This window comes from Equus asinus, chromosome 20 (genome assembly GCF_041296235.1).
Source record: "Equus asinus isolate D_3611 breed Donkey chromosome 20, EquAss-T2T_v2, whole genome shotgun sequence".
NCBI lineage: Eukaryota > Metazoa > Chordata > Mammalia > Perissodactyla > Equidae > Equus > Equus asinus.
The window spans coordinates 100,050,613-100,074,172 of NC_091809.1; the positions used below are offsets into that span (position 1 = coordinate 100,050,613).

General features: G+C 47.0%; 1 protein-coding gene across 33 annotated transcripts in view; it reads right to left on the reverse strand.

Moving 5' to 3' along the window:
* PLEKHA7 (pleckstrin homology domain containing A7) overlaps window positions 1-23,560 on the reverse strand; it is a 198,920-nt gene that overhangs the window by 115,802 nt on the left and 59,558 nt on the right. For 2 of the 33 annotated variants that reach the window (XM_070491268.1, XM_070491272.1), the window contains exon 1: window positions 9,565-9,918. The exons of 24 other annotated variants lie outside the window; for them this stretch is intronic. In XM_070491268.1, coding sequence (XP_070347369.1) covers window positions 9,565-9,647 — 83 coding nt within the window. In that variant the 5' untranslated portion in view covers window positions 9,648-9,918. Of the gene's footprint in view, window positions 1-7,107; window positions 7,272-7,917; window positions 8,090-8,895; window positions 9,084-9,564; window positions 9,926-23,560 lie in introns of those variants that run through there. 7 more of the 33 variants (XM_070491252.1, XM_070491255.1, XM_070491260.1 and 4 more) reach the window with 7 other exon arrangements.

A 23,560-nucleotide genomic window follows, 5' to 3' on the forward strand; every position in this document is an offset into this window, starting at 1 on the left:
GCAAGGGAGAAAGGTGGAATCCTGCAAAGAATTGGGATTTACTGGATTAACCTGCTAAGTTTCGAAGTGCCAGATTTAGAGACCATCACTATTTACTGAACGTCCACTATATGCCAGGAACTGGGCAGGATGCTTTCACATACTTTGCACAGTAGGACTCATTCGCCCTATTTTATACATAAAGAGACTGAAGCTCCAGAACTCACATCAACTTGCCTCAAATCACAGATAGTAAGTGGCAGGGCTGAGACCAAATGCTGCTCACCTGGCTCCAGGGCAGGAAAGGTTTCCTCCTCAGTCACCTCTAGCATCAGCATCTTCGCAGGGAATACGATGCAGACCACACTTCTTCCTTACAGATTTACACCCCACTCTTGGTACCCTGAGACAGTCCACTCACTGTTTCTTGCCCACTTTCTATCTCCATCACCACCCATGGATGCAAACACACTAGCCTCATGTGGATCCACTGCAGCCAAATTCCCCAGCCTGCCTCATGACCCTTAAAGATGATGCTCTGCGGGATGGTGCTCACTGACAAAGCCCTCTCTGGTGGTGTCTGAAGCTCTGGTAAGAGGAGGGGGTCCTACAGCTCACAGCAAAAACACATTCCTCCAAGGATCTCCTTTATGCTCACAACATCTCTGAAGCAGGCAGGCCTTTATCCCCTTTTACAGATGGGGAAACCGAGGTTAGAGAGCGGGCTGACCTGTTCTAAGTCGAATAAGCAGCAGAGCTAGCACTAGAACTCAGATCACTGATTTCTGGCCCAGTGAGCTTTCTACCACAGATGAGAATAAGGACTTGGGCTCCGAAGCCTGGAGGCCTAGGTCCAAATCTCAGCCCCACTACTTAGAAGCTGTGTGCCCTGGGCTCATGACTTAAGTCTCATTTTCCTCAATCACAACAAGAAGAAGATAACAGTCCCACCTCACAGAGCTGTTGTGAGGATTAAATGAGATAATACATATAAAGAGCTAGCAGGAGCCTGGGATGCTGTCAGCTCTATTATCACCCCACCCTGAAGGCAGAGAAGCAGGACTTTTCCATCTCATCTCCCTCCTATGCGAGGCCCGAAAAGCTTTAGTCTGAAAACAGGGCCATGAGGGCCTGTGCCAACTCACATGGAGCCAGCTGCTGTCTTACGAGGCCTGGCCAGTAGTCCCCACCTGGTTTTCAGATCTGACTGAGATGACTCTGACTACGCTCTTCTCTCTGCCATCAAGGCTCTTCCTCGTCCCCCTTCATTCTCTAAGTCTCCTTCAGTGGCACCTCTGAGGTCAGCTCATCCAGGAAGTCTTCCCGTACCTCCCCAGGCTGGATTGGGTCCCACAGATTCCTACTGGGGTGCTCGCTACAATTATCAAAACTGGCTCTGCACTTCCTGTCTCCCCCACTAGACTCAGCCGCTAAAGGCAGGGACTGTGCTACATGCGCGGTCTGATCTTCAGTACGTAGCCATCTGGATTGGTTTCCTACTGCTACCATAACAAATAAAATAACACAAATTTATCATTTTACAGTTCTGGAGGTCAAAAGTCCAAAATCAGTTTCACGGGGCTAAATTCAAAGTGGCCGCAGGGCTGCATTCCTTCTGGAGGCTCCAGGGGAGAATCCATCCTCGCCTTCTTCAGCTTCGGAGGCTGCCTGCATTCCCTGCTCACGGCCCCCGCATCACTCTGATCTCTACTACTGCTGTCACGTTCCCTCCTCTCCACTCTGACCCTTCCAATTACACTGGGCTCACCAGACAATCCAGGATAATCTCCCTATCCCAGGATCCTTCATTTCATCACACCATTTACCACATAAAGTAACATATTCGCACGTTCTGGGGATTAGAACAAGGACATCTTTTGGGGAGGGGGCCATCATTCGGCCTACTTCACTATCACAGCACCCAGGGCACAGCAGGCGGACGGGGACTGTCTGCCTCATGCAAGGGACCATGTTCCACGTGGTTCTAAACCACTGAGAAGTAGAACCTTCCAGCTGGTTTGGGGGGGGGAAGCCAAAATCTCCCAAAGGGAGCCCTCTCTCCATAACCAACAACTCCGAGTTTCTTTGGCTAACGTGGAAGCAGCCCACACCTACGCTCCACACCTCCACGTTAGGTAAAAACCTACTAGTTGATTCTCTGAACTCTGAAAGCATGGATAGATGAATCAATCTCAAAAACCATCTGGTAATTGCCCTTTAGAAAGACTGACAGGCACAGTCTATGTCTTCCTAGAGCTCACAATCCACAGAGCGTCATCGCAATGTGAACAGAAGCCAAAAGGCAGCAGGATAAGGGTTCTATCACTTACCAGCATGAGTCAGATTTGATAAATATCGCATATTATAAATACAGCACATTCTTTGAAATTTCATCAAAATCAAGCTTTAAATTAGCAGGCTACAGTGGCAACCTAGCAACCCAACCACATTCGTTTCCACTTGAGCCTGGTACCTGAACAAGAAAGTGTCAGAACCTCAGAGGAAAAGGGCAGGCTAGGTCCAGGGCTCACCCACGATGTGGAATGTGGCAAGTAAGGAGGGGCAATGGAAGGAGCCCAAGCTGAGACCTGAACCCTGACTCTCCGATCTATCCTATGTGACCATGGGCTTATTAATCAACCTCTCTGAGCTTTCTCAATATAAACACAATGAATCCATTAATACCCACAGGTAAAATGCCTAGGGTGGGGCTGGCCCCCTCCTTCCTGCCACTGAAAGAATCAAGCTGGCAGAGCAAGTACACCCTCTCAGAGGGTGCAAATTGGTGTATGTGCATGATACGCATGGCCCCCACACACCTCCATGATTTCTGCCACGTCCCTGTCCAACCTGTACTTCCACTTTTCTTGAAATAGACCACAAAGACTAGCCACATCCTAAGCAATAACAGCTGCCAAACAATGAGTCTGACGTTCGAGCTATAGTTCTCTTCAAACACATGCGAGAAAAATCATATACTCATGTACAAAACTATTAAAATAAAAAATATTCACCCCTGTATTATCTCATTTCCTGTCACTCTTTGGAAAACGCTGGTGAAAAAACCTGAGTTCTGGTCTCAGCTTAATTAAAAACTATTATGTATGCTCTTCTCTGAGACTCAGTTTCCTCCAAATAATACAGAGGATGGTGTAGACAGCCTTTCCTTCTCCTTCCCGCTCTGAGCTTTATTATCAAGTGGTCCAAATAAGCAAAAGAATCCAAGCAGGGAACTTTCTAAGAAGGTAACGAATACCACTCAAAATGATTAGAGTCCTTCATCTTAAAACCAGATGGAGGAAAAGGATAAGAAATAGAATGACAAAGAGGGATAGGCCGCACTTTCCTTCATCTCCAAAGACTCTGACTTTGTGCTTCTCCTTCATGGGATTTATTACATCAGCAGTTTTTCACCAGAGAGGGCACTTGGTTTTGTAAAGGGACAACCTAGATGTGAATCCCAGCTCGGGTGGTTGTCGGGTTTTATCAACTGAGGCAAGACATATAACCTCGCAGTTTCCACAGCTGTAAAATGGGTAATACCTCCTTGGGGTTGGGGATTAAGTGTGAGTAACTTGTCTAAAGCACCTGGCACAGGCTGGCTACAACCGCTGTTCGCTATGACTATCGTGCCTGTACTAAGCGGAGGAGTACGTGTCTGCCTCTGGCCCTCAATTACAAACTCTCTGAAGGCAGGAACACCTTGCTCATCTTCCACTCCTCCACTGTGCCTAGCATAGCGTGTCACACAAAATAAAGATCTCAACCCGCATTAGGAGCAGAAAGAGTGCTTGCTCCACCACAGGAAACTGGCTATGACCGGAGACGTGTAAATAAGAAGCGAATCTTCCCCAACAAAAAACAAATGTTCCCTCTTCCTAAAATAAAAGTCTTAAGAAATCCACCAAAAGTAAACAGTGGTTGTCTTTGGTGCTTGGGGCGTGATCCCTCCCTTCTATCTTCCTTTGTAACATTCTAAATTTTCCACAATGTGTACATAATAGGAAAAATTATTTAAAGTATTACAAGGATTAATGCGAATGCTTGACTCTGAATCAGAAAGTAGGAGACCTGGGGTCCAGTCTCCCATTACATATCTGGCTACCTGACCTCAGGCAAATCACTCCACTTTCCAATGAAATGACAGGAACAATAGCCACTCTGATGACATCACCAGGCTGCTGGGAGCCAGGGCGCCCAGGTCCAGGCCACGAACACCCTATCACCGCTGACGAGAGCTCTGGAATCTTCCGAGCATGCCTGGAGGCCCACGAGTTTTCACTTTTTATTCCTAACCAGACCTTTATTCCTTTATTTGTGTCATACCCTCATAAATGTTATTCTTGTCATAAAAAGAAATAATAACCCACAAAGCTGCAGCCTTTTTCTCATCCTATAAACGTGCTACAAAACTAATGAGAACAAATTTGAGGCTGTGATCATAACTCTCTGTTAATGAGCACCACCCGTGTTTGAAACACCACCAGCTGTGAGCCCTTATTTTCACAGTGTGTTTTGTTTCCTTCTTCCATTTTTTTTTTTTCCTAATACACTTAAAACTTCAGACCTGAGTACTCACTGGCAGATCGTTTGGAGCAGAGGGAAGGAGGCAAAACAGCTAACCAGAACCATCAGAAAGAAAGCTGGGACCTTGGAAACTTGGAGCCTAATTGTCGGCTCTAAACCAAACACTTCCCCTGCCTAAAGTCAAATCAAACTAGCAACCTCTTTTTTTAATCCATAAACATTTAGTTTATTTACATGAATTACACTCAAGTCGGAAGGAGATACAACTGATTCTCAGCATGCAGGTGTGGCCCAGCACTGAGGCAGCTGATGTACAACTGCACCACCATCCTAACAGCAACTATCTTTGATCCACCAGCACCCTCATTCTTAAAAGGCACCATTAGGCGAGTGAGAACAGAGGGTGACAGTCCCACACAGATGACTCTTAAAAGGCACAGCCAAGAAGGGGCTGTGTCCATTAGCCCTGCAGAGCCGGGGGGAGAGGACAAGAAAGGGGCACCAAAAGAACAAACTGACCAATATGGACCTCTTTTACTCACGTTACAAACTTATATCCAAAATTAGCTGGAAAGGTAGGTCAATGGAAGAAAGGCAGAGTGCAAACGTATTTGCAGAAACTTCCGTTTACTCCTTCCTCTGGGAGACAGAGGTCTTCAGATGCATGATTTCCACAGGGGTCAGTCACCCAACAATAACAGTCACAATTCCTAACAGTTCAACTTTCTCATCAATAAAATGTGGGCAATAATCAACTGCATCATAAATTGTTGTGAAAATTAAATGAGGTAATACACAAAAGCACTGAGAACAGTGTCTGGTACATAGCAAGCTACCAATAATTATTCGCACGCCACATTACAATTTTTCATACGTTATCCCATTTGATCATAAGAACTGTGTGAGGCAGGTTTTATTCTCACAGGACACTGGTTCAAGGAGATAAAGGACTTGTCCAGAGTTACAAAGCTAAAGGGCCAGGAATCCAGTTGCTCTTAGGACTAACATTCCCTAATCATGGCTGGACCAGAGATGGCTGCTTTAGCAGGAGTTGTACCTTTCCAGTTCAACTGCACTGTGGGCCTGCAGTCAGGGATTCACGGTCTCCAAGGCCTCTCTGAATAACCTGAGGCTGGAAAACAGGTTTGATGTGAAGGTGAGATGACACCCTTCCAGAACAGGGCTCACATCTGACCCTGGGAGCCTGAGTATCGCCTCTGGGGTGGGCACAAAATGACATTTCTGACATTCTCAATTTCTACATAATAAAACAACTCTCAGCTGCTGCTCCAAGGATCGTCTAGTTACCTTTAATTAATTAAAAACAGCTACCAATTAACAAGCACTATATTAAACCCTTTACAAACATCTCATAATCCTCACAATTATCCGGGCGGAGGTGAAGAGAGGTATCCGCATCCCTCTTTAATAGGCAAGGAAATGGGGGATTCAGAGAGGCACAAGGACACGAATCCAGTTTGAACCCATCCGCTTGAATTTAACCCCTTGTTCTATTTCCCCTTGCTCCTGGATACACACCCACAGGGCACAGGCCTGGAACACGAGGCTCTTCTCTCTTCAGGGACAGTATAAAACCTAGGGAAGGATTTCGTGCTTTTGCAAATCAAGACTACAACGGCTGCCAGGGTCTTTTTTTTTGTTTTTTTTGAGGAAGATTAACCCTGAGCTAACATCTGTTGCCAATCCTCCTTTTTGCTGAGGAAAACTGACCCTGAGCTAACATCCGTGCCCATCTTCCTCTAACTTTATATGTGGGACGCCTGCCACAGCACGGCTTGCCAAGCGGTGCCATGTCTGCACCTGGGATCTGAACCGGAGAACCCTGGGCTACCGAACCGGACGGTGTGGAACTTAACCGTTGCACCAGAGGGCCGGCCCCTCTTGATCTTACGTGATTCAGAACAAACCTTCAGAGCACCTCTCCCTTAGCCTGGGTACTTCCTCCTGCTGCCTGTCTCAGGAAGGGGCTCCCTGCCATGGCCGCTGCTGAGGAACACAGTGACAGCCGCAATCAGCCCCAGGGCCTCCGCTAGGAGGGACAAGAGAAGACAAAGCCCAGGAGCTAGGGTACAGAAACAAGCCGTGCCTTTTCCCAGCTTGCAGGAGCTATCAGGCCCCAGGAGAGAGGCCTCGGCTGATACTGGACTCATCAGCGCCTGCTCTGCCAAGCACAGACAGCAGGAACAGGACATACGGAAGAATCTCCAACCAGCCCTGCTCACTCCTCTGACCCTACCACCCATAGTGCCCTGCCCGCCTTCTGCTCATCTCTCAATGCCCCAGGGACCCTACTACCACCTTCTCTTTGTAGAATCACCTTGAGCAGCTTTCCCAGGCAGTGGCCAGGCCATTATCAGTGAACATTCAGCCAAGACCAACACGTCTGCAAGGTGAGCAGACATTAGATGGCAGCCTTGGGCAGATTTCCCATAATAGAAAAAACTTGTTCTTAATCACCGCCATCTCCAAACCCTCAACCTGCAGAGTGCCAGCAGATCACCAGCAGCTTGGGGCACTGCTGGAGAAGGTGGCACTTTTAAAAGCATGTGTTGGGGGAGGGGTGCCACTGAATTTACATACCACAAACTCAAGTGGGAGGACAGGTGGAACGGACTCCCCAGTAAACCAGGACTCAGGGTCAGCAGTCTCTCTGAAGCCAAGCCCTCCTTTATCATTGCCTCTCTGGAAGGCTGGGGTGAGATGCGGCCTGTGTGTCCCTGGACAGCCATCAGGACAGTCCAGCCCTGGAGACCAGAGCCAGGAGGAAGGTGAACACAGTGAGCCAAGTCACTGAAGAATGGGACAGAAAATTAGGGGGAGGGATGTGGGGTACTACAGCAGGCTGTTTCAGAGAACTTCTGATACAATGCACAGCCCACAGCCAGTGCTAAAATCTCCCTCCCTACAGTCCTCACCCCGATAAGCCCAACCCCTACACACTCCTCTCCCCATACGCCCATGCCCCCTCTATACACTCCTCACCCCCATAAGTCCATCCCCGTCTACACACTCCTCTCCCCCATATGCCCATTCCCCTCTAAACACTCCTCTCCCCCATAAGCCCATCCCTGTCCTCACACTCCTCTCCCCCATACTCCCATCCCCCCTCTACACTACTCTCCCCCATAAGCCCAGCCCCCTCTAAACACTCTTCACCCCCATACACCCATCCCCCTCTACACACTCCTCTCCCCCATATGCCCATCCCCCCTACACACTCCTCTCCCCCATACGCCCATCCCCCTCTAAAGACTCCTCACCCCCATAAGCCAATCCCTGTCCTCACACTCCTAACCCCCATACACCCATCCCCCTACACACTCCTCTCCCCCATACGCCCATCCCTCTCTACACACTCCTCACCCCCATAAGTCCAGTCCCCTCTTGTACCTCTGAGCATCAGCTTCCAAGACATGCTATTCTTCTCAACACACCTACTCTACAGATCCATCAACTCTTCTGTTTACAAGGCCGAGGACTCTATCCTAAGCTGGCAAAGAAAAAACAGTTTCCCAGGTCTCTAAGGCACAATGCTGCCAGGAGGGCTGAGTTTAGTGACTCTCCTCAGGCCCCAGCTGGGGCAAAATCTGCTCAGGCCTGCCTCCAACCACCCTATCCAACCAACCTCCCCAAAACCGAGCGCCACCCCCAGCCTTCCATTAAGCCTGCGCCCTCCCGATCCCATTCAGTATAACCTAGCACACACAGCACACCTTGTGAGACAGAAGCCACCTTTTCCCAGCCAGGGGCAAGGGAAACTGAAACCGCTCTGAGGGAACTCCGCCCTCGGCTCTTTCCCACCTTGACCTCTTCCTTCCTCTGGGCGCTGAAGGCACTGGGAGGGACAGGTCAGGTGACCACCTGGCAGACACGTTGGCCTGTGGCCACAGTCTTAGAGACCAGGGCCAAGGCCACTTGTTGAGCGGTGTGGAGGTGTTCAGGCATAGGGCTCGGACAGGGCAGCGCTTCTCACTGTGCCTCTGACTGCCGGCTGAGGAGTCAGGTCTCACACACCTGGCCTGGAAGCTTCATCAGGAACCTGCCCTGAGGCAGGGGGTGGGAAGCAGGTTAGTTTCGCAAGGCAAAGGAGGAAAGGTACCGGCTGGTTCAAAAGTGGTTAAAAACCCAGAGATGCTCCCTTTCTGTCCTCCCGGGGGAGATGAGCTGTCCCACGGATCGGGAAGAGGGATCCCTTCCTCGGAGCGCCGGTCACCGGGGGAATGCCAGGATCTTTCTCAGGAAACAGGCTGCAATACCTTGGGCTTAATCCTTGGTTGCCAAAAAGGGAAAGAAAAACCTGCAACCTACCAATCTCATTTCCAGATTCCCTCTCTCCAGCCCAGACACATTAATAATTAACTTGCCTACCCGGGAGCTCGCCGGCGTTGCCATAAAAGATGAGTAATGGCATCGGAGCCCCGGCCCCATGCCCGCCGGCTTCTGGGCTCGGGGCTGGGACGGGCGTCTGGAACAAAGCCTCCGCATTCCTCCGGGAAGGTGTGTCTGAAACCAGACCTGTCAACGGGCGAGAAGCTGACCCCTAAACCTCCTCCTTAGACAGCTCCCAACCAGAACGGGGATGGGGTGGGAGAGGGGGAAAGAGGGGAGGAGGGGCGGGCGCCCGGGCACGCGGGGCGGAACGGGTGGTGAGGTCGCCTCTGCCCACTTCCCCATCCCCCCTCCGCGACTGGTGCCCCCAACTACAGCCGATTTTGGGAAGCAGCGCTGTCTGCTGAGAGATAATCTGTTACCATGAACGCAGCCTGTACTTGGACACAATTCTCAAAACAACAAGGCAGCTCCCTCGGCGCCCTTCCCAATGAGTAACCCAAAGCCCGGCGCCGGCTCAGTGAATTCTCTCGCTGAAACTCCAGCGGCGAGCTGCGGCTCCCACGCCGATGGCCGGCCAGGGACAAACTGGCTCCCGACAAGCCAACGGCCAGGCACAAAAGCACCCCCCCAATGCAACCCGTGCACCGTGCACCCTGCCGACCCAACAGCCCGCAGCCCCCCGAAAGTTACGGCGCACGGACACACCTGCAGGCCCCCCGCAACGGCCCCTGCCAGGCCCCCAGGGCGGAGGGGAACGCGTCCCCGGGCGGGCAGCGCCGCGGCTCCATGCGCCCACTCCCCGAGCCCGGGCCGGCCACCGGTCAGCAGCGCTGGGCGGTGAAGCGCGCTGTGGCCTCAGCGCGCCCGCGGCGCATCGCGCGCCCTCCTCGTCCTCGCCTGGGCCTTCCCTGAGAGCCCACACCCACTTGACATCAGCGCAGATCAAAGCACGTGGCGCAGCGCCAGACGGCGGACCCCGGCGGTCCAGAGCGCGCCCCGGGTGCCGCCGCTCGGCCAGGACAGCGCGTCCCAGCGCGGCACATCCCTCTCCTTGCAGAGGATGCTGCAAGCAGGAGTCGGGTAGGGAGACCAAGGAGGGGGAAGGAAACCGGCGGAGGGGCAGGACCTGCCGCTTAACAGCAGCGCTGCTCTGGAGCCCAGCCAGCCACCAGCAGACCTTACAGCCCTGGTCGTAAGCGCCCATCGACTGTGAAGACCCACGTTGCCGTCCTCTCCCCGCCAAGGAGAGCCCTGACCTTGAATTCTCTTCACCAGAATGACTCAAGGAGGCTCCTCTCTAACCACCCCTCCTAAATTGCCAGGCTGATTCTGCCAAGCCAGCAATGACTGTGTGGTTGATGTGGTTGCTGACCCCATCACCCAGGAGGCGGCTCTCGGGCACCCAGAGAAGCAGACCGAACCCTCTGGCTTGTCTCTACATTAGCTGCCTCAACTGGGTCTTCTTTCTTTCTCTCTTCTCTTAATGTCCTTGGCAATAAGGGGCAGTGCACTGGTTCTGCAGGCAATCAGAAGCAGCACTGCTTAGCAGCCCACCATGCAGCCTTCTAATTCACTCATTAGCATGCATACAAATAGGCAAACATTCAAGCATTTAAGGCTCAGTATGTACCAGAAGCAGAAGATAAAATAAACAACCTACACTCAGAGAGCATATAGTCTAGTCAGGGAGAAAGACATTAAACACAAAATAAGGTAATTATAATTGTTACAAGGGTATTCCAGATTAGAGGTGCTATAAGAATTCACACAGAGACCTCAACTACCTTGGCAGTCCAAAAAGGCTTCCCTGAGGAGGTGTCATTTGAGCTTCCTGGGCATGATGAGAAGTTATCCAGGAGGAGAGAAAGTTCAGGCAAAGACCACGGTTATTAAAGTGTAAGCTCACTCCCATTCACAGATGCAGATGATCAAGCAGAAGTGAACGGCCATGCTGGAGACCCCTGGACCTTTGTCCAGGAGGGGCATGGGGGAGCTCACAGGCTCTGGAATACAGCCTGGTCGTCTGTCCAAGGAGGCTCTTATGTCTGTTTTCTTGTCTCTCCCTGAACCAAGCTGTCCCACCTCAATGGAAGAGCTCTGAAGAGTCAGGAGCTTTTACCTCTGGCTCCAACTACATCACCAGTTTGCTGTGTGGCTCTACAGAAATCCCTTCCACTCTCTGATTTCAGTTTCTCTATCTAATATGAGGGGTTGGATTAGGACAGTGTTTCTCCATTTTATTTTTTAAAATACATACTCCCTTTTGGGGAAATATACAAACGTCATTCCTGTTCTCTAGCATCTACGATGACAAGACATCATTTTCCAAATCAAAAATTATAATTTGAATATGCTCTTAAAACTACATATGCCCTTTAAGTATTAAGTAATATTGTCTTTAGATGTCTGCTGAAGATAACTTGGAGGCAGGAGTAAAGAAATGGTCTCTAAGCTCATCCTTTTCCTGTTATCTGTCCCTGTCCCTCCCACACAAACCTGGTCACCAGCATTTATCATCTCTAGCCTCATTTTATTCTTTCCAGGATAAATTGGCCAGGCAATGAATAGAAACCCTGGGTCATCCAAAAAAAAACAAAAAAAAGGTCATGCTATGGAAGATTCTTTTGAATAATAATTTCCAGTAATGCTGGGAAATAGACACTTTGAAGGAAGCACACAATGTTCCTGGGGACAAATTAGCAATATGAATTAAAAGCCTTAAAAATGTTCATATCCCTTGAACCATCAATTCCACATCTAAGAATTTATCCTCAAGACATAATTATGAATGAATGCAAAGATTTATCCACAACATTGTTCATTTCACCCTTTTTATAACAGCAAATAATTGGAAACAATCTAAATGCACAACAGGAGATTGGTTAATAAACTGTGGTACATCTTTATAACTGAACATATGCAACTTTAAAAAATAATATATAGAACATTTACTGTTGAATAAAACAAAGTTTACAAAACAAATGCTCCCAATTGTGTGTGTGTGCACATGTGTGTGTTGAGGGTAGTAAACACCTATGCTGGAGTTGCACTCTGTTCATTCCCCTTGCTGGCTGACTCAGAACCCCCTGGAGCAAACTGTGGTGCCACCACGGCATGTCATCCTCACAAGTCAATCTACTAACCAATATTAAAGTTACAGAAGCTTGGTATTAAAACAGAATGGAATAAACCTTACAGGCAGGAACACAGTTTGATTTTCCACCATCCACTCACCATTAGGGATTTCATAGTAATCTTAAAGGTGGAATGTTTTTTCCCCCAACTTTTCATTTCACACAGGTTTTTCAGTTGTTCTCTCCTTGAGTCTAGTTCAGCGGTTTCCAAACTTTAGAGTGCATACAAATTACTGTCCATGGTGGTTTAGAGTAATTTTGACTTTATGAGATTCTTTGCCCTTATACTCTGAGTTTACAACCACTGTATGACAGTTCAGAAAAAAGACTACCAGGATATTTACCAAAACGTTAACAATGTTGGAATTACAGTGGATTTTTATTCCCTTCCTTGGGATTTTCTGTGTGTTCCAAGTTGTCTGACAATAAACATATATTATCTTGGTAATCAGAAAATAAAATGCTACCTAAAAATAAGTGGATTAAAAACTCTCCAAAAGATAAAAAGAAACTATGCGTTGACCTTAACAGAGGTGACCCCGACCATGCCCTTCATAGCCCTCCCCTCTGCAAGCTCTGATACTGCCCTAGTTGGTGCCCCGACACCCAAGGACAGACCGTACATCGTCGCTAGGATACCATGCAGGAAAAACTGGCAAGAAAATTATTTTTACATTTACCTCCTGGGCTGTGCTTATAATAATGCCTAGAAGCTTAGACTAAAGGGTCCCAAATGAAGCAGCCAAGACCATCCGCTAATGGATCTCCCCTACCCCTGAAACTCTCTACCAAATATTCTGGGTTCTCAATAAACTAACAAAATGTAAGGTGTATACCCTTGGTCCTAAGGACAAAAAAACTGTTCAGCCTGCTTTTTCCAGACCTGATGGTGCCACCAAACACACTGGCAAGGACCAGTAGGAAAAGAACAGGCCATAAATCAGACTGGGCTCAGCCAGTAACTAGTTGGATGATGTGTGCCTCAGTTTCCCTCTGTTAAACAGCCTAATAAAGGCTCTCCTTTTAAGGTGGTGGAAATAAAAGCATTATGACAAAGTGAACAGCACCACCTCACTGTAGGGTGTTATTATTTAATGAAAGTATGTGCTGGGACTTTTGTTGGGGGGGAAGAGCTGGCTAGTTGTGGCTTCTTAGGCAGAAGGCTGGTAAACTGCAGTTTGCCTCACATTTCAAGCTTTCCAAGAACCTAGAGTGCTCACAAACCAGATGAAGGAGCTGATGTGGGAAAGACAGCTGTGCTGACTTTCTCTGTGGCATCAGGCAGGAACTCAAGTCAAGGACAGAAGGCAGGGGGGATTAAACCTCCAAGCTGGGGGCCCAGGTTTATCAAAACACAAAGGGCAAAAGCCACCGGGCGGCATCTAAAGATGAGGGATGCTTGTGTTCTTTGGCCACTTTAATTCAATAATTATTTAATCTCCCACCAGGCACTGCAACTAAACATACTCTCTGCTCAAAATAAAACACATGACTTCCAAGCCAGACAGCAGCCATTAGGTTACATTTTAAATCCACCTAGAGTCTAATAAAGCTAATTTTACTGTTATGGTGTCTATTAAAACATGGGGCCTTTGTTTAGAGACTGAAAGAGTGGAGGAACGCACAGACTTCAAGAGCTGAGAGTTTTGATTATTCCAGAATTATTTCTGGGAAGGAAGTAATAAGAACAAACCTGATTTTTTAAAAAATGACTTTACTGGGGCCAAGTGTATGAGAAAGTGTGCTCTTGTACAACTATAGAGCACCCTCGAGAACAGACCAGCACCCACCCAGCCAGGCATCAGCTCAGGGACAGAAATGAGGCACCCTGCTCCACCTAAGCAGGAAAGATTGAACATTGACTATGGAAGCCACCTTGGGCCTGGGACCTGGAGCCTAAGAATGCGCAGGATGGGAAAACAGCCTACTTGCTCGACAGCTGGAGACCAAGAGCTACCCAAACGAGAGTTTTGACAAAACGAATTTATGACTAAATATATACCAATAAAACTACAAAATATAAAGCTATAAAATCTACAAAGATTTTTTTAAAAATCCAGAACAAAACCAAATCACAAAACTTTTAATTAGCTAGAGCACATGTTTATGGCCAATGATCTTCATATACCCATTTTAATCAGAAAAACCTCCAGGGGATTATTTTAAAAAGCAGATTCCAGGGATCCATCCCTAGAGAATCTCATGGCAAAAGTCCAGGGCGAGCCCAGGAATTTGCATTTTAGCCAGCATCCCAGGTGATTTGGCTGTGTGGTCTGGAGCCCACACTTTGAGACATTCAATGGTAAAAGGCCAGGAAGGCCTCACACACCTGTGTCCCCTTGCCTTCTACCAGGCATCACCCAAATAGGCTTGAATCAATTGATAATTGAAGCTGAATGAATCCAATTGATACCTCTTGTGAAACCTCAACAAAATTACAACACAACTAGGGCATGATGACGAATGCCAGAAAAAGGAAAAGACAAGTAAAGGAAGCACTTAGCACATACGAAGTGCTCTAAAACCATCTTCTTTTAAAAGGATGAGGATGCTGTACTTTTGAAACCTGTCTAGCCTCACCTTTACTGATAAGCCAGGTATGAACTCTCTGAATTCACTAGTGTTATCACCTAAAAACTCCATGGACTCAGCCTGACCTGAGTTAAAATCTGGGCTTACCACTTACCAGCTGAGTGGCCTCAGATACGTTTTTTCCTCCCTGAGCCACTATTTCCTCAACTCTAAAATGTAGCTAAAAATACCTATCCCTGTATTATCATGAGGATGAAATACCAGAATTTTTTAAGTGCATGGGACACAGTAGGTACTAAATAAATGCTAGCAATCATTATTCATTCAATAGGTAAACATTTATCAGGGCCTTCTACGAGTCAGGCACTGTACACACAGGAGATACAGGAATGACTGACAAAAGAGACAGAGGGACAAAAATACAGATCATAAACACGTCAACAATTTCAGAGATTGATATGAAGGAAATAAAAGAGTGATATGATAGAGTGACATGTGGGTTCAGGGTACGTATTAGGTAAGGCCTCTCTAAGATGTAGCATTTAAACTAAGATCTCCAGGAAGAGCATTTCGGGTACAAAAACAGGTGGCAACAAACCATATAAGTGCATTCCTGGGAGGGAAGAAGGACAGCAAGACTAGAACTCAGTGACCAGTGAGGAGGACAGCAAAAGGTGGAGCTGGGGAGTCAGACAGCCAAGGCTATGGAGAGCCATGTAATTGCTGGTAGGAATTCGGATTCTCTTCCAAATGCAATAGGAAGCCACGGAAGGGTTTAAAAGAAAAGATCATGCCATGGAAGAGGCATAATCTGAGCTGCTTTCTAAAAAGACTTCTGCAGCTTTTACATGGAGAATGGCTTGGGTATTGGGGACAATAAATTAAAAAAACAATATTTCCTTAGTGCTTTAACTATGTGCTCTGAACTGTCCAAAGACCTTTACATGTATGATCTCCTTTAATCCCCTGGAAAACTTCTGATGTGAGTACCATTATTATCACAGTTTTACAGATGACAAAACCCAGGCAGAGAGAGATTAGGTCACTTGTCCATCACAATGAGTAGAGGACCTGATATGCACACCTGGATGGTCTGAGTGTAGTGCCACTCCAATGCCTTTGAAAAGTAGCAGGGGAACATAGAAAGACTAGATAAAGAGACCACTGCAGGAGGAGAGGCGAGAGAGGGAGGTGGCTAGCAAGATGGCAACAGTGAAAATGCTGAAGGGGATTCAGTTGTGCAAAATGTCTTGGTGGCAGGAGCCAATTTCACTACTGATGGGATTTATGACAGGGGTGAAGGAAAGACATAAGCAAAGAACACTCTCAAGTTTTAGTCTCAGCAACAGAGTGGGTGCCAGTGCATTTTCCTGAGACTTGATTAAGCCTGGTGGGAACAAGAAGTCAAAGGAAAGAAGAGGCATTAAAATGAACCAAGAACTCTGCTTTGGGCATGTTAGGTTTGACGTGGCTATCAGAGCTCCAAGTGGAGAAGTCCCGAAGGCAGTGAGCTGTGGTAGTCTCCACTCAGGGGAGAGGCCAAGGCTGGAGATGTAATCAGAGATACATCATTATCACGTGACTCCTTACTTTGTGTCTGTGTGTTTGTGAGGGTGCGGAGGAGGGCTCTCCCAGCTCCAGACCTGTGGTTGGCCGTAACAAGCAAGGGCAGAGCCGCATCTCAGCAAAGACAACTCACTCTAAGGCTGAAAGCACCCTGCCCAACCCAGCCTCCCTGGCCCAGTAAAGTCTGCACCTCAGCCCCATCCTTTGAACCAGCTTCCTGGGAGCCTATCTAAGCAGCACTCTTTCAGGATGACCTCCAGCACGCCAGATTTGCAGAAGGCAACACAGAGCCTGAAGGTCTGGAGGAGAGGCTGGAAACAAGAGCCGTGGAGGGAAGATTATCGGGCATCTGCTGGCTTGTGAGAAGGGGACTTCTGCCTCCCGCTTCCACTTCAACACTTCTTTTTTCAGTGCTCCTATCATCGAAGCCCATCGGGTGTGAGTCCCTGGAAGTGCTCACTAGGACCTTAATGAAAGGGTTTCCAAAATAACCTCCCACATTCAGGCTTCCCAAATGCCCGGCTGGCGTCCAGGCTAGAGCATTTCCAGAAAAATAGCAGCCACGCTTGATAAAATACTTTCGGTATGGACACCTCCTTGGCTCAGAGGAAGTGGTTGTGTGCTGGAGGTCAGGTAGAGGTTGGAAGGAAAAAAAAGTAATTTTTAAAGTTCAGCTGAAATGTCAGGAACACAAAACAGCCCATGTTTACACAGAGCTTTCCAAAACTGAGAGCAGCTTCCAAGTAGCTTTAAAAAAATGACTACATCAACTTGTCCAATGAAATGGCTTCTTAGCTTAACAGAAATAGTACCAGGCCATTCTCATTCTCCTTGTCTCCTTAGGCTTAATCTCCTAATATAACTTACACTCTCGCTGGTGCTGATTGTTTTCTTTTTTATTCATATTTTATCCCCTTCCCATAAGATGCCTTGAATCCACTGTGGAACAACACAAAGCAATAGATGAATAGACAAATAGTGCACGATCTTGACATTCCTGAAAATTAAACTTTCAGATCCACTTAATCAATAAAGGTTGTTTATTGTGGATATTAACTGATGGTTAGGGGGAGGAAATATCCTAATTAACATGTAAAACACTTAACAAAGGAGAATCTGGTAATAACTAACACTTGCATTTTTCATATTTTTCTGTCCCTAATTGTCTAAACAATAATTTATGGGGAAAGTGGGTGAAATCTTATGTCCTACATATGTGTGGATGATTTTGTGGCTCTTACTATTCAAACTAGGAACAGGATGGCAGCGCAATAACTGTGCCACTTCATCTTCCAAATAAGACTTGTCAAAGCCACTGAAGGGAACCGGAATAAGACTCAATCTAAATCTATCCACAAACAAAGCAGGAGCCTGTCGGTCCTTTTCTGGCGTGGGGAGGCAAAAGTATGTCAATGTCCACTGCTATTATCTGGTGTCCTTCTAAATGCAGAAACAAGCTTTAGAATATGAAATAGCCAGCAGCCTACAAACACAATTTTGGAGACATAAAAATTATTAGGTTTTCTAAATCACTGACATGAGCCAAAACTCTGAGACTAGTGGGCCAAAGATAGAACCAAAAGCCTCATTACATTTACAAACATCTCCTGAAGTGCCTTCTTTGGGAACTCTCTCTCACGTAGACCTGAATGTGGCAATTATTCAGATCCCCATGTGCAGGCAGCAAATGCTTTTGAGGAGGCTCATTCTCAAGGGAGCAAAGGAAAAGCGGTATTTTGACTAGCGTTTTTTATGCCCAGAAGTCAGTGGAACCAGAATCTTGGCACTAAGAGCACACAGTGATGCTCATAATGCCCACCCTGAGGACTTGCAACCCTGTGGAGGAACAGACCAAATTACGCCTTGTTGCAGTTTGAAATGTGTTTTATTTCCTTCTAATTTTTGAAGATTGACACTCCACGCAGTGCACGGTAGGTGGCAACACTGAGCCATGAGAAGATCCCATTTGCCAATCTTGCTGAATCAAGAGAAAATTTAATAATGAACCCCATTCTAAAAATTCGGTCTCTATCAAAATAATGACAATGAGCACAAAGTAATTAAAAATATATGCCTGACAAATTTGGAATCAAATGCACCATCAAATATACTTCCTGGCATGTTGTCATTTCCCACCTCCACTCTCCCAACTGCTGGGCAAATCCAATTATTCCGGAGGCAACCCAACTGTGCCTTTCTTCTCCCCTTCTCCCTTCTGACTTTATGAAAATAATATTCAACTTCCATGCACCTACACTTCAGGAGACAGTGTGACAAGAGCAATAAACACATTCCCTGTGTCCAAAACCAGGGAAAATGAGTTCCGAGACTGCCTTTTGCCACCCCCAGGTGTGGGCTTTCTTTTCCCAAACTCAAGAGAGACTGGAATGTAACAGCTGTCAGAAAGCAGCAATGACCCGTGCCAGAAATACCCTCGCTGCGCAGTTCTAACTGCCAAGAGATAAGAACACAGAACTCACACGGACACTTGTGGCTCGGGCTCAGACGCAGCGGACAGCAAGGAAAGAGCATGCGCCCTGACTCGTACCAGCTATGTGACCTTGGGCGAGCTGTTTCCCTCCCCAAGCTTCAGTTTCCCTCACCCGGGAGGACTAGCGGCAATGTGTAACCAAGTGCCCACCACAGGACTGGACCTACAGCAAGTTGTTATTATTAACTATCTCTGAAGGGTACAGTGGAGTAAAACAAACTTGGAGATGTCCTCAGTGCCACGGTGGTCAAGCTCTCTGGACAAGAAACAGTTGGCAACCTTGAAAGGGCCTCACTTTTCCATGAGAACACTCTAAGAAGCAGTCACATAAAACCACTGGCTGCTTTTGCCTTATTCGTTTGTTCAAACAAGTCTTTACCGAGACCTTCCAGTGTGTCACGCACTGAGGACCACATGGCCCTGGCCTCATGAGACTTACAGTCTAGTAAGAAGACAGGCTTTCGAAATAAACACAAGTAGATGTAAACGTACATCTGCAATAAGTACTTCAAAGAAGAGGCAGACGGCCATCTGTAACATGGCCACCTAAATGAGGAAACCAGCCTAGTCTGAGGAGCCACAGGGTGATGAGGGCTTTAATAAGACACAGAAGAAGCTAAAGAAAACCCTACTGTCCATACTCTTAGTGCCTAAAGGAACAAGCTAGGAAGCGCTTAGCTTCATCTTAATTACTAGGACTTTTTTTCTAACAGTAAAATCCAGAAAACCTACTCTGTTCCCTTTTGTTTTGGCTGCCAGGAAGCTCCGAGTCAAATATGCAGCTCAGCAATAACACAGACCCTTAAAGCATGTGTATTTATATTCTCCCCACCCCCTCGGTTTGTCTTCTTCCTCTTACATTTTCCCTAGTCTTGACTTCAAATTCCTATTTCTATTTTATCATTTTATCTAGTGTTCATGGGTCTTCGGTGGAAGGAAGCAGGATCCAAATAGAAATTGATTAATACCCTTTCTAAGGCAAGGGGCTGAGCTGGAAAGAATTAACAGAGTGCCCTTTGTGTCCCTGCCTGGTGTGTCACCCCAGAGGCAGAGAAAGACACGCGGCTTGGTCCACTTTTATACAAGCAGTGCATTCCTTGTGGTTCATGTGATCCAGTACGATGGTCCTTTTCTCCAGAGCTGCTTTATCAGGTTATATTTCTACCCTAACGAGGAGCTTTCCTTTTGCTCATTTTTCTCTGAAACGTGCACTGACCTATATTTACAGTGAACCTACATTCTGGATATTCCAGGATAGGTGCCCCCTCCCCTTCTTTTTTTCATTTTTCTGTTTAATAAAGACAACTCATTAAATATATAACTGGAGTTTTCCTTTTATCCCTCTGAAAGGCATGATTCCTACATACAAATCCTTCATCAGACCACACGTCACGATTTCTAGATCAGAAAACAGTCCCTCTCCTCTTAGAACGAATTAACATTCACATGCTAAAGGTTGAAAACAGAACAGAGTGTGGGAGAGGCCATCACCTTTCTTCAATTTGCAGTTGATCTGCACCTCGTTAAAAAAAAAATAGGATGTTTTATGAGGAAAAAGTCAATTTCTCATAGAAAACTCTGTTCTTCCTGGGAAAATGAAATTTTTATAAAGGATAATTAGACATAATTCCGGCTCTTCTCCTTATTTGGGCCTCGCCTCCTTTACATGATGAAAACGTCAAACTGTCGCCCTCAAGAAAAAAAATACATCAACACAATTTTGGACAGTTTTAGGGGATTCAAGGACCTCCTGAAAGTCCATTCATGAACTTCTTAGGCAGAATCTCCCTAAAGCTGGAACAAATACCCAAGGGTGCCCGAGACGGCAATGTGGCAAGAACATCTGAAAAAATACAAACACCATAAATAAGAGTTATATATGATGTACATGAGAGCCCTGAAGGTTAATAAAAAATGAATATGAAATTATTTTTTAAAATTCACTTATTTAGTGTTTTTTTTTTTTAGGAAGATTAGCCCTGAGCTAACTGCTGCCAATCCTCCTCTTTTTGCTGAGGAAGACTGGCCCTGAGCTAACAATCATACCCATCTTCCTCTATATGTGGGACGCCTACCACAGCATGGTATGCCAAACGGTGCCATGTCCGCACCTGGGATCCAAACCAGCGAACCCCGGGCCACCAAAGCGGAACGTGCGCACTTAACCGCTGCACCACCGGGCCGGCCCCAGTGGCTTTTTTGAAGTGAGTCGATTTAAACAAAGATATCACATGGCTATTGCAAAAACGCCGAGGAGGGACAGGAATGCCTACAGTTGGGAATGCCTGAAGCTTACAGAATACTGCATAGGGGATTCCCCAAATCTAGGTTTAAAATCCTGCAGATACAGTCTAAAAGTCATTATACAATTGTCCAGACCCATTGAACATACACCACCAGGATGTACTCCAACAGAATGAGCCCCAATGTAAACTATGGACTTAGGGTCATAGTAAAGTGTCACTTAGGTTCGTCAAGTGTAACAAATGTGCCACTCTGGTAGGGGATGTTGATAGTGAGGAGGCTGTATGTATGTGGGGGTAAGAGTATATGGGAGGTCTTTTTACCTTCTGCTGAATTTTGCTGTGAACCTAAAACCGCTCTAAAAAATAAAGTCCACTTTTTTAAAAAAGTCACTCTCATAAAGCAGCTCATTCAAAGCCATTGTTTTTTCCTTTTTTCTCTCCTCATGTTCCTCCAGACCAGCTAGCTTAGCAACACATACCCCCATGTCACTCTTATCCTTCCAGGCCTACCTTCTATTACGAGCCAGAGGATTCCTGGTTTGCTGCAGATGATGAAGGTGAAAGGCGGCCCTGGCAAAGGAGACGCGTATGGGGTGAAAGGGCTGGGGACTGCCCTTGAGCTGCCTGGGCAGAGGTAACTGACCAGGGTGAGATGACAAAGACCAGCTGCATTTCACTGACACACGGGAGCTGATGAGACCCAGACCTTGCCACAGGAAGTGAGTCAGAAACCAGGAGATCAGACAACGGTGCCTGGTTTGCCAAACTAAAGCCAGGGCCACTGGGGGCTGGGGCAAGAAGGGTAGGGAGGAGCCGCCATTCAGAGTGTCCATGTGGGTCTATCTCCTCCTTCACAATCAATCAGCACCTTAAAATTTCTCACTCAATGCCCATCTCCCCTGTTGCACTATACCTTTCAGGACGAAAAGGACCACTTGTGTCTTCTTCTCAGCCCTATATCTCCAGGCCCTAGCACAGTGTCTGGCACACAGTAGGCACTTTGAAGGAAGGGAAGAACTGGGCTACTTTGGGAAAAGGGATGAAGGTATCACATCTTTTCTCTTCCGCCCTCCAGTGGCCAGGAGGTGCTTTGTACCAGGAGGTGCTCAGGAAATGGCTCTTTAAAAACAAATAAACTGCCTGACGTAACCAATAACTGTTGTCATCATCGTTTTTAAGATAATTACCATTTTTTCAAAAAAGAGCAAATGAATCCAGCAAACACAGTCCTTTTGCTTTTCCACTTCTTGTAGGCAAGTCCAGGGTGGCAAAGGAAGCTGAAGGAATGATTGAGACCAAAATTAAAAGCTGGCTGTGCCTCCCCAGGGCTGGCCGAGTGGTGCAGACACATGCATGCTCCTCCATTAGCCACTCGGCTTTGAAGTCAGTTCAATCTACTCCATCCCCAGAGAATGGAGTTCAAGGATGAGTGTGGCACCAAGACCCAGCTCCCCTCCACTCTCTGGATAAATGTGTGGTGAAGGAGTGACATGCCTCTCTCCAACTCAAGCCCAGTGCCCGCCTCCAGGAAATTACTACACTTAGGAGAAGAGACACATGAGAGGCAATGTCCAAGTGAGCACCCTGCCTGGCTGGGTGGGGCAGCAAGCCTCTCAGGTCCCCAGTTGCCCTTTAGAAATGGGTGGCCTGGGGCCGGCCCCGTGGCCAAGTGGTTAAGTTCCTGTGCTCCGCTTTGGCAGCCCAGGGTTTCCCTGGTTCAGATCCTGAGTGTGGACCTAGCACCACTCATTGGGCCATGCTGAGGCGGAGTCCCACATGGCAGAGCCAGAAGGACCTGCAACTAGAATATACAACTATATACTGGGGGGCTTATGGGGAAAAGAAAAAAAATGGATTGGGAACAGATGTTAGCACAGGTGCCAATCTTTAAAAAAAAACAAAGAAATGGGTGCCCTTCCCTAGGCCGTCCTTACGCAGTTGGGTCAAATGTTGACGTCTGAACAAAGGCTCCATAATCTCAGAGCTGGAAGCAATCTTCAGAACCACAAACCCAAGGTCTATCGCTTTGCAACATCCCTGCTGACTAGTGGTCCTGCTTGGACACCCCCCCAATGATGAGGGACTCACTCCCTCTCAAAGAAACCCATTCCATCTTTGGGCAACTCCATTCAAGTCTAGATCTCCACTGTTTTTCTCTGAAAAGGAAGATGGCTTCCACGGCCCTCAGGAACAACCTCGCCCATCGAGAGGGCACTACAGGAGAACAGGATTCGATTTCCCCTTCCACCAGCCTGGGGGACTTTATTAATACAGAACCACCGACTTCCAGAATCTCTAGAACTAGAAGCAAAAGCAATAATAGCTAACATTTACAGGACACTTACTATGCTAAGAGCTTTATGGGCATTATCTCAGTTAATACAATATTTAATGCCCGCGCTCTCCTTTGAGCAAGATATTATCTGCTAACTTCTTTGTACCTGAGGAAATGAAGCCTCAGAGAGTTCATGTAACTTGCCCAAGATCACACAGTGAAGAAGTAGGTGGGCTAGCGATGAAACCCGATAAATAAAATAAAGTAGTCCTGTGTATGGAGGCCCCTGTGGCAGTGACATACTCTGATAATTATAATGAATAAATATACCTTGAATTCTTCTACTAAAAGTAACTTTCTTAAAGGGACTTGTACTGTTTTGTTCACGGCTGTGCCCAGGGCTACCACAGCACCTGGCATGTAAGAGGCACTCAAAACATACCACGGATTGAATCAA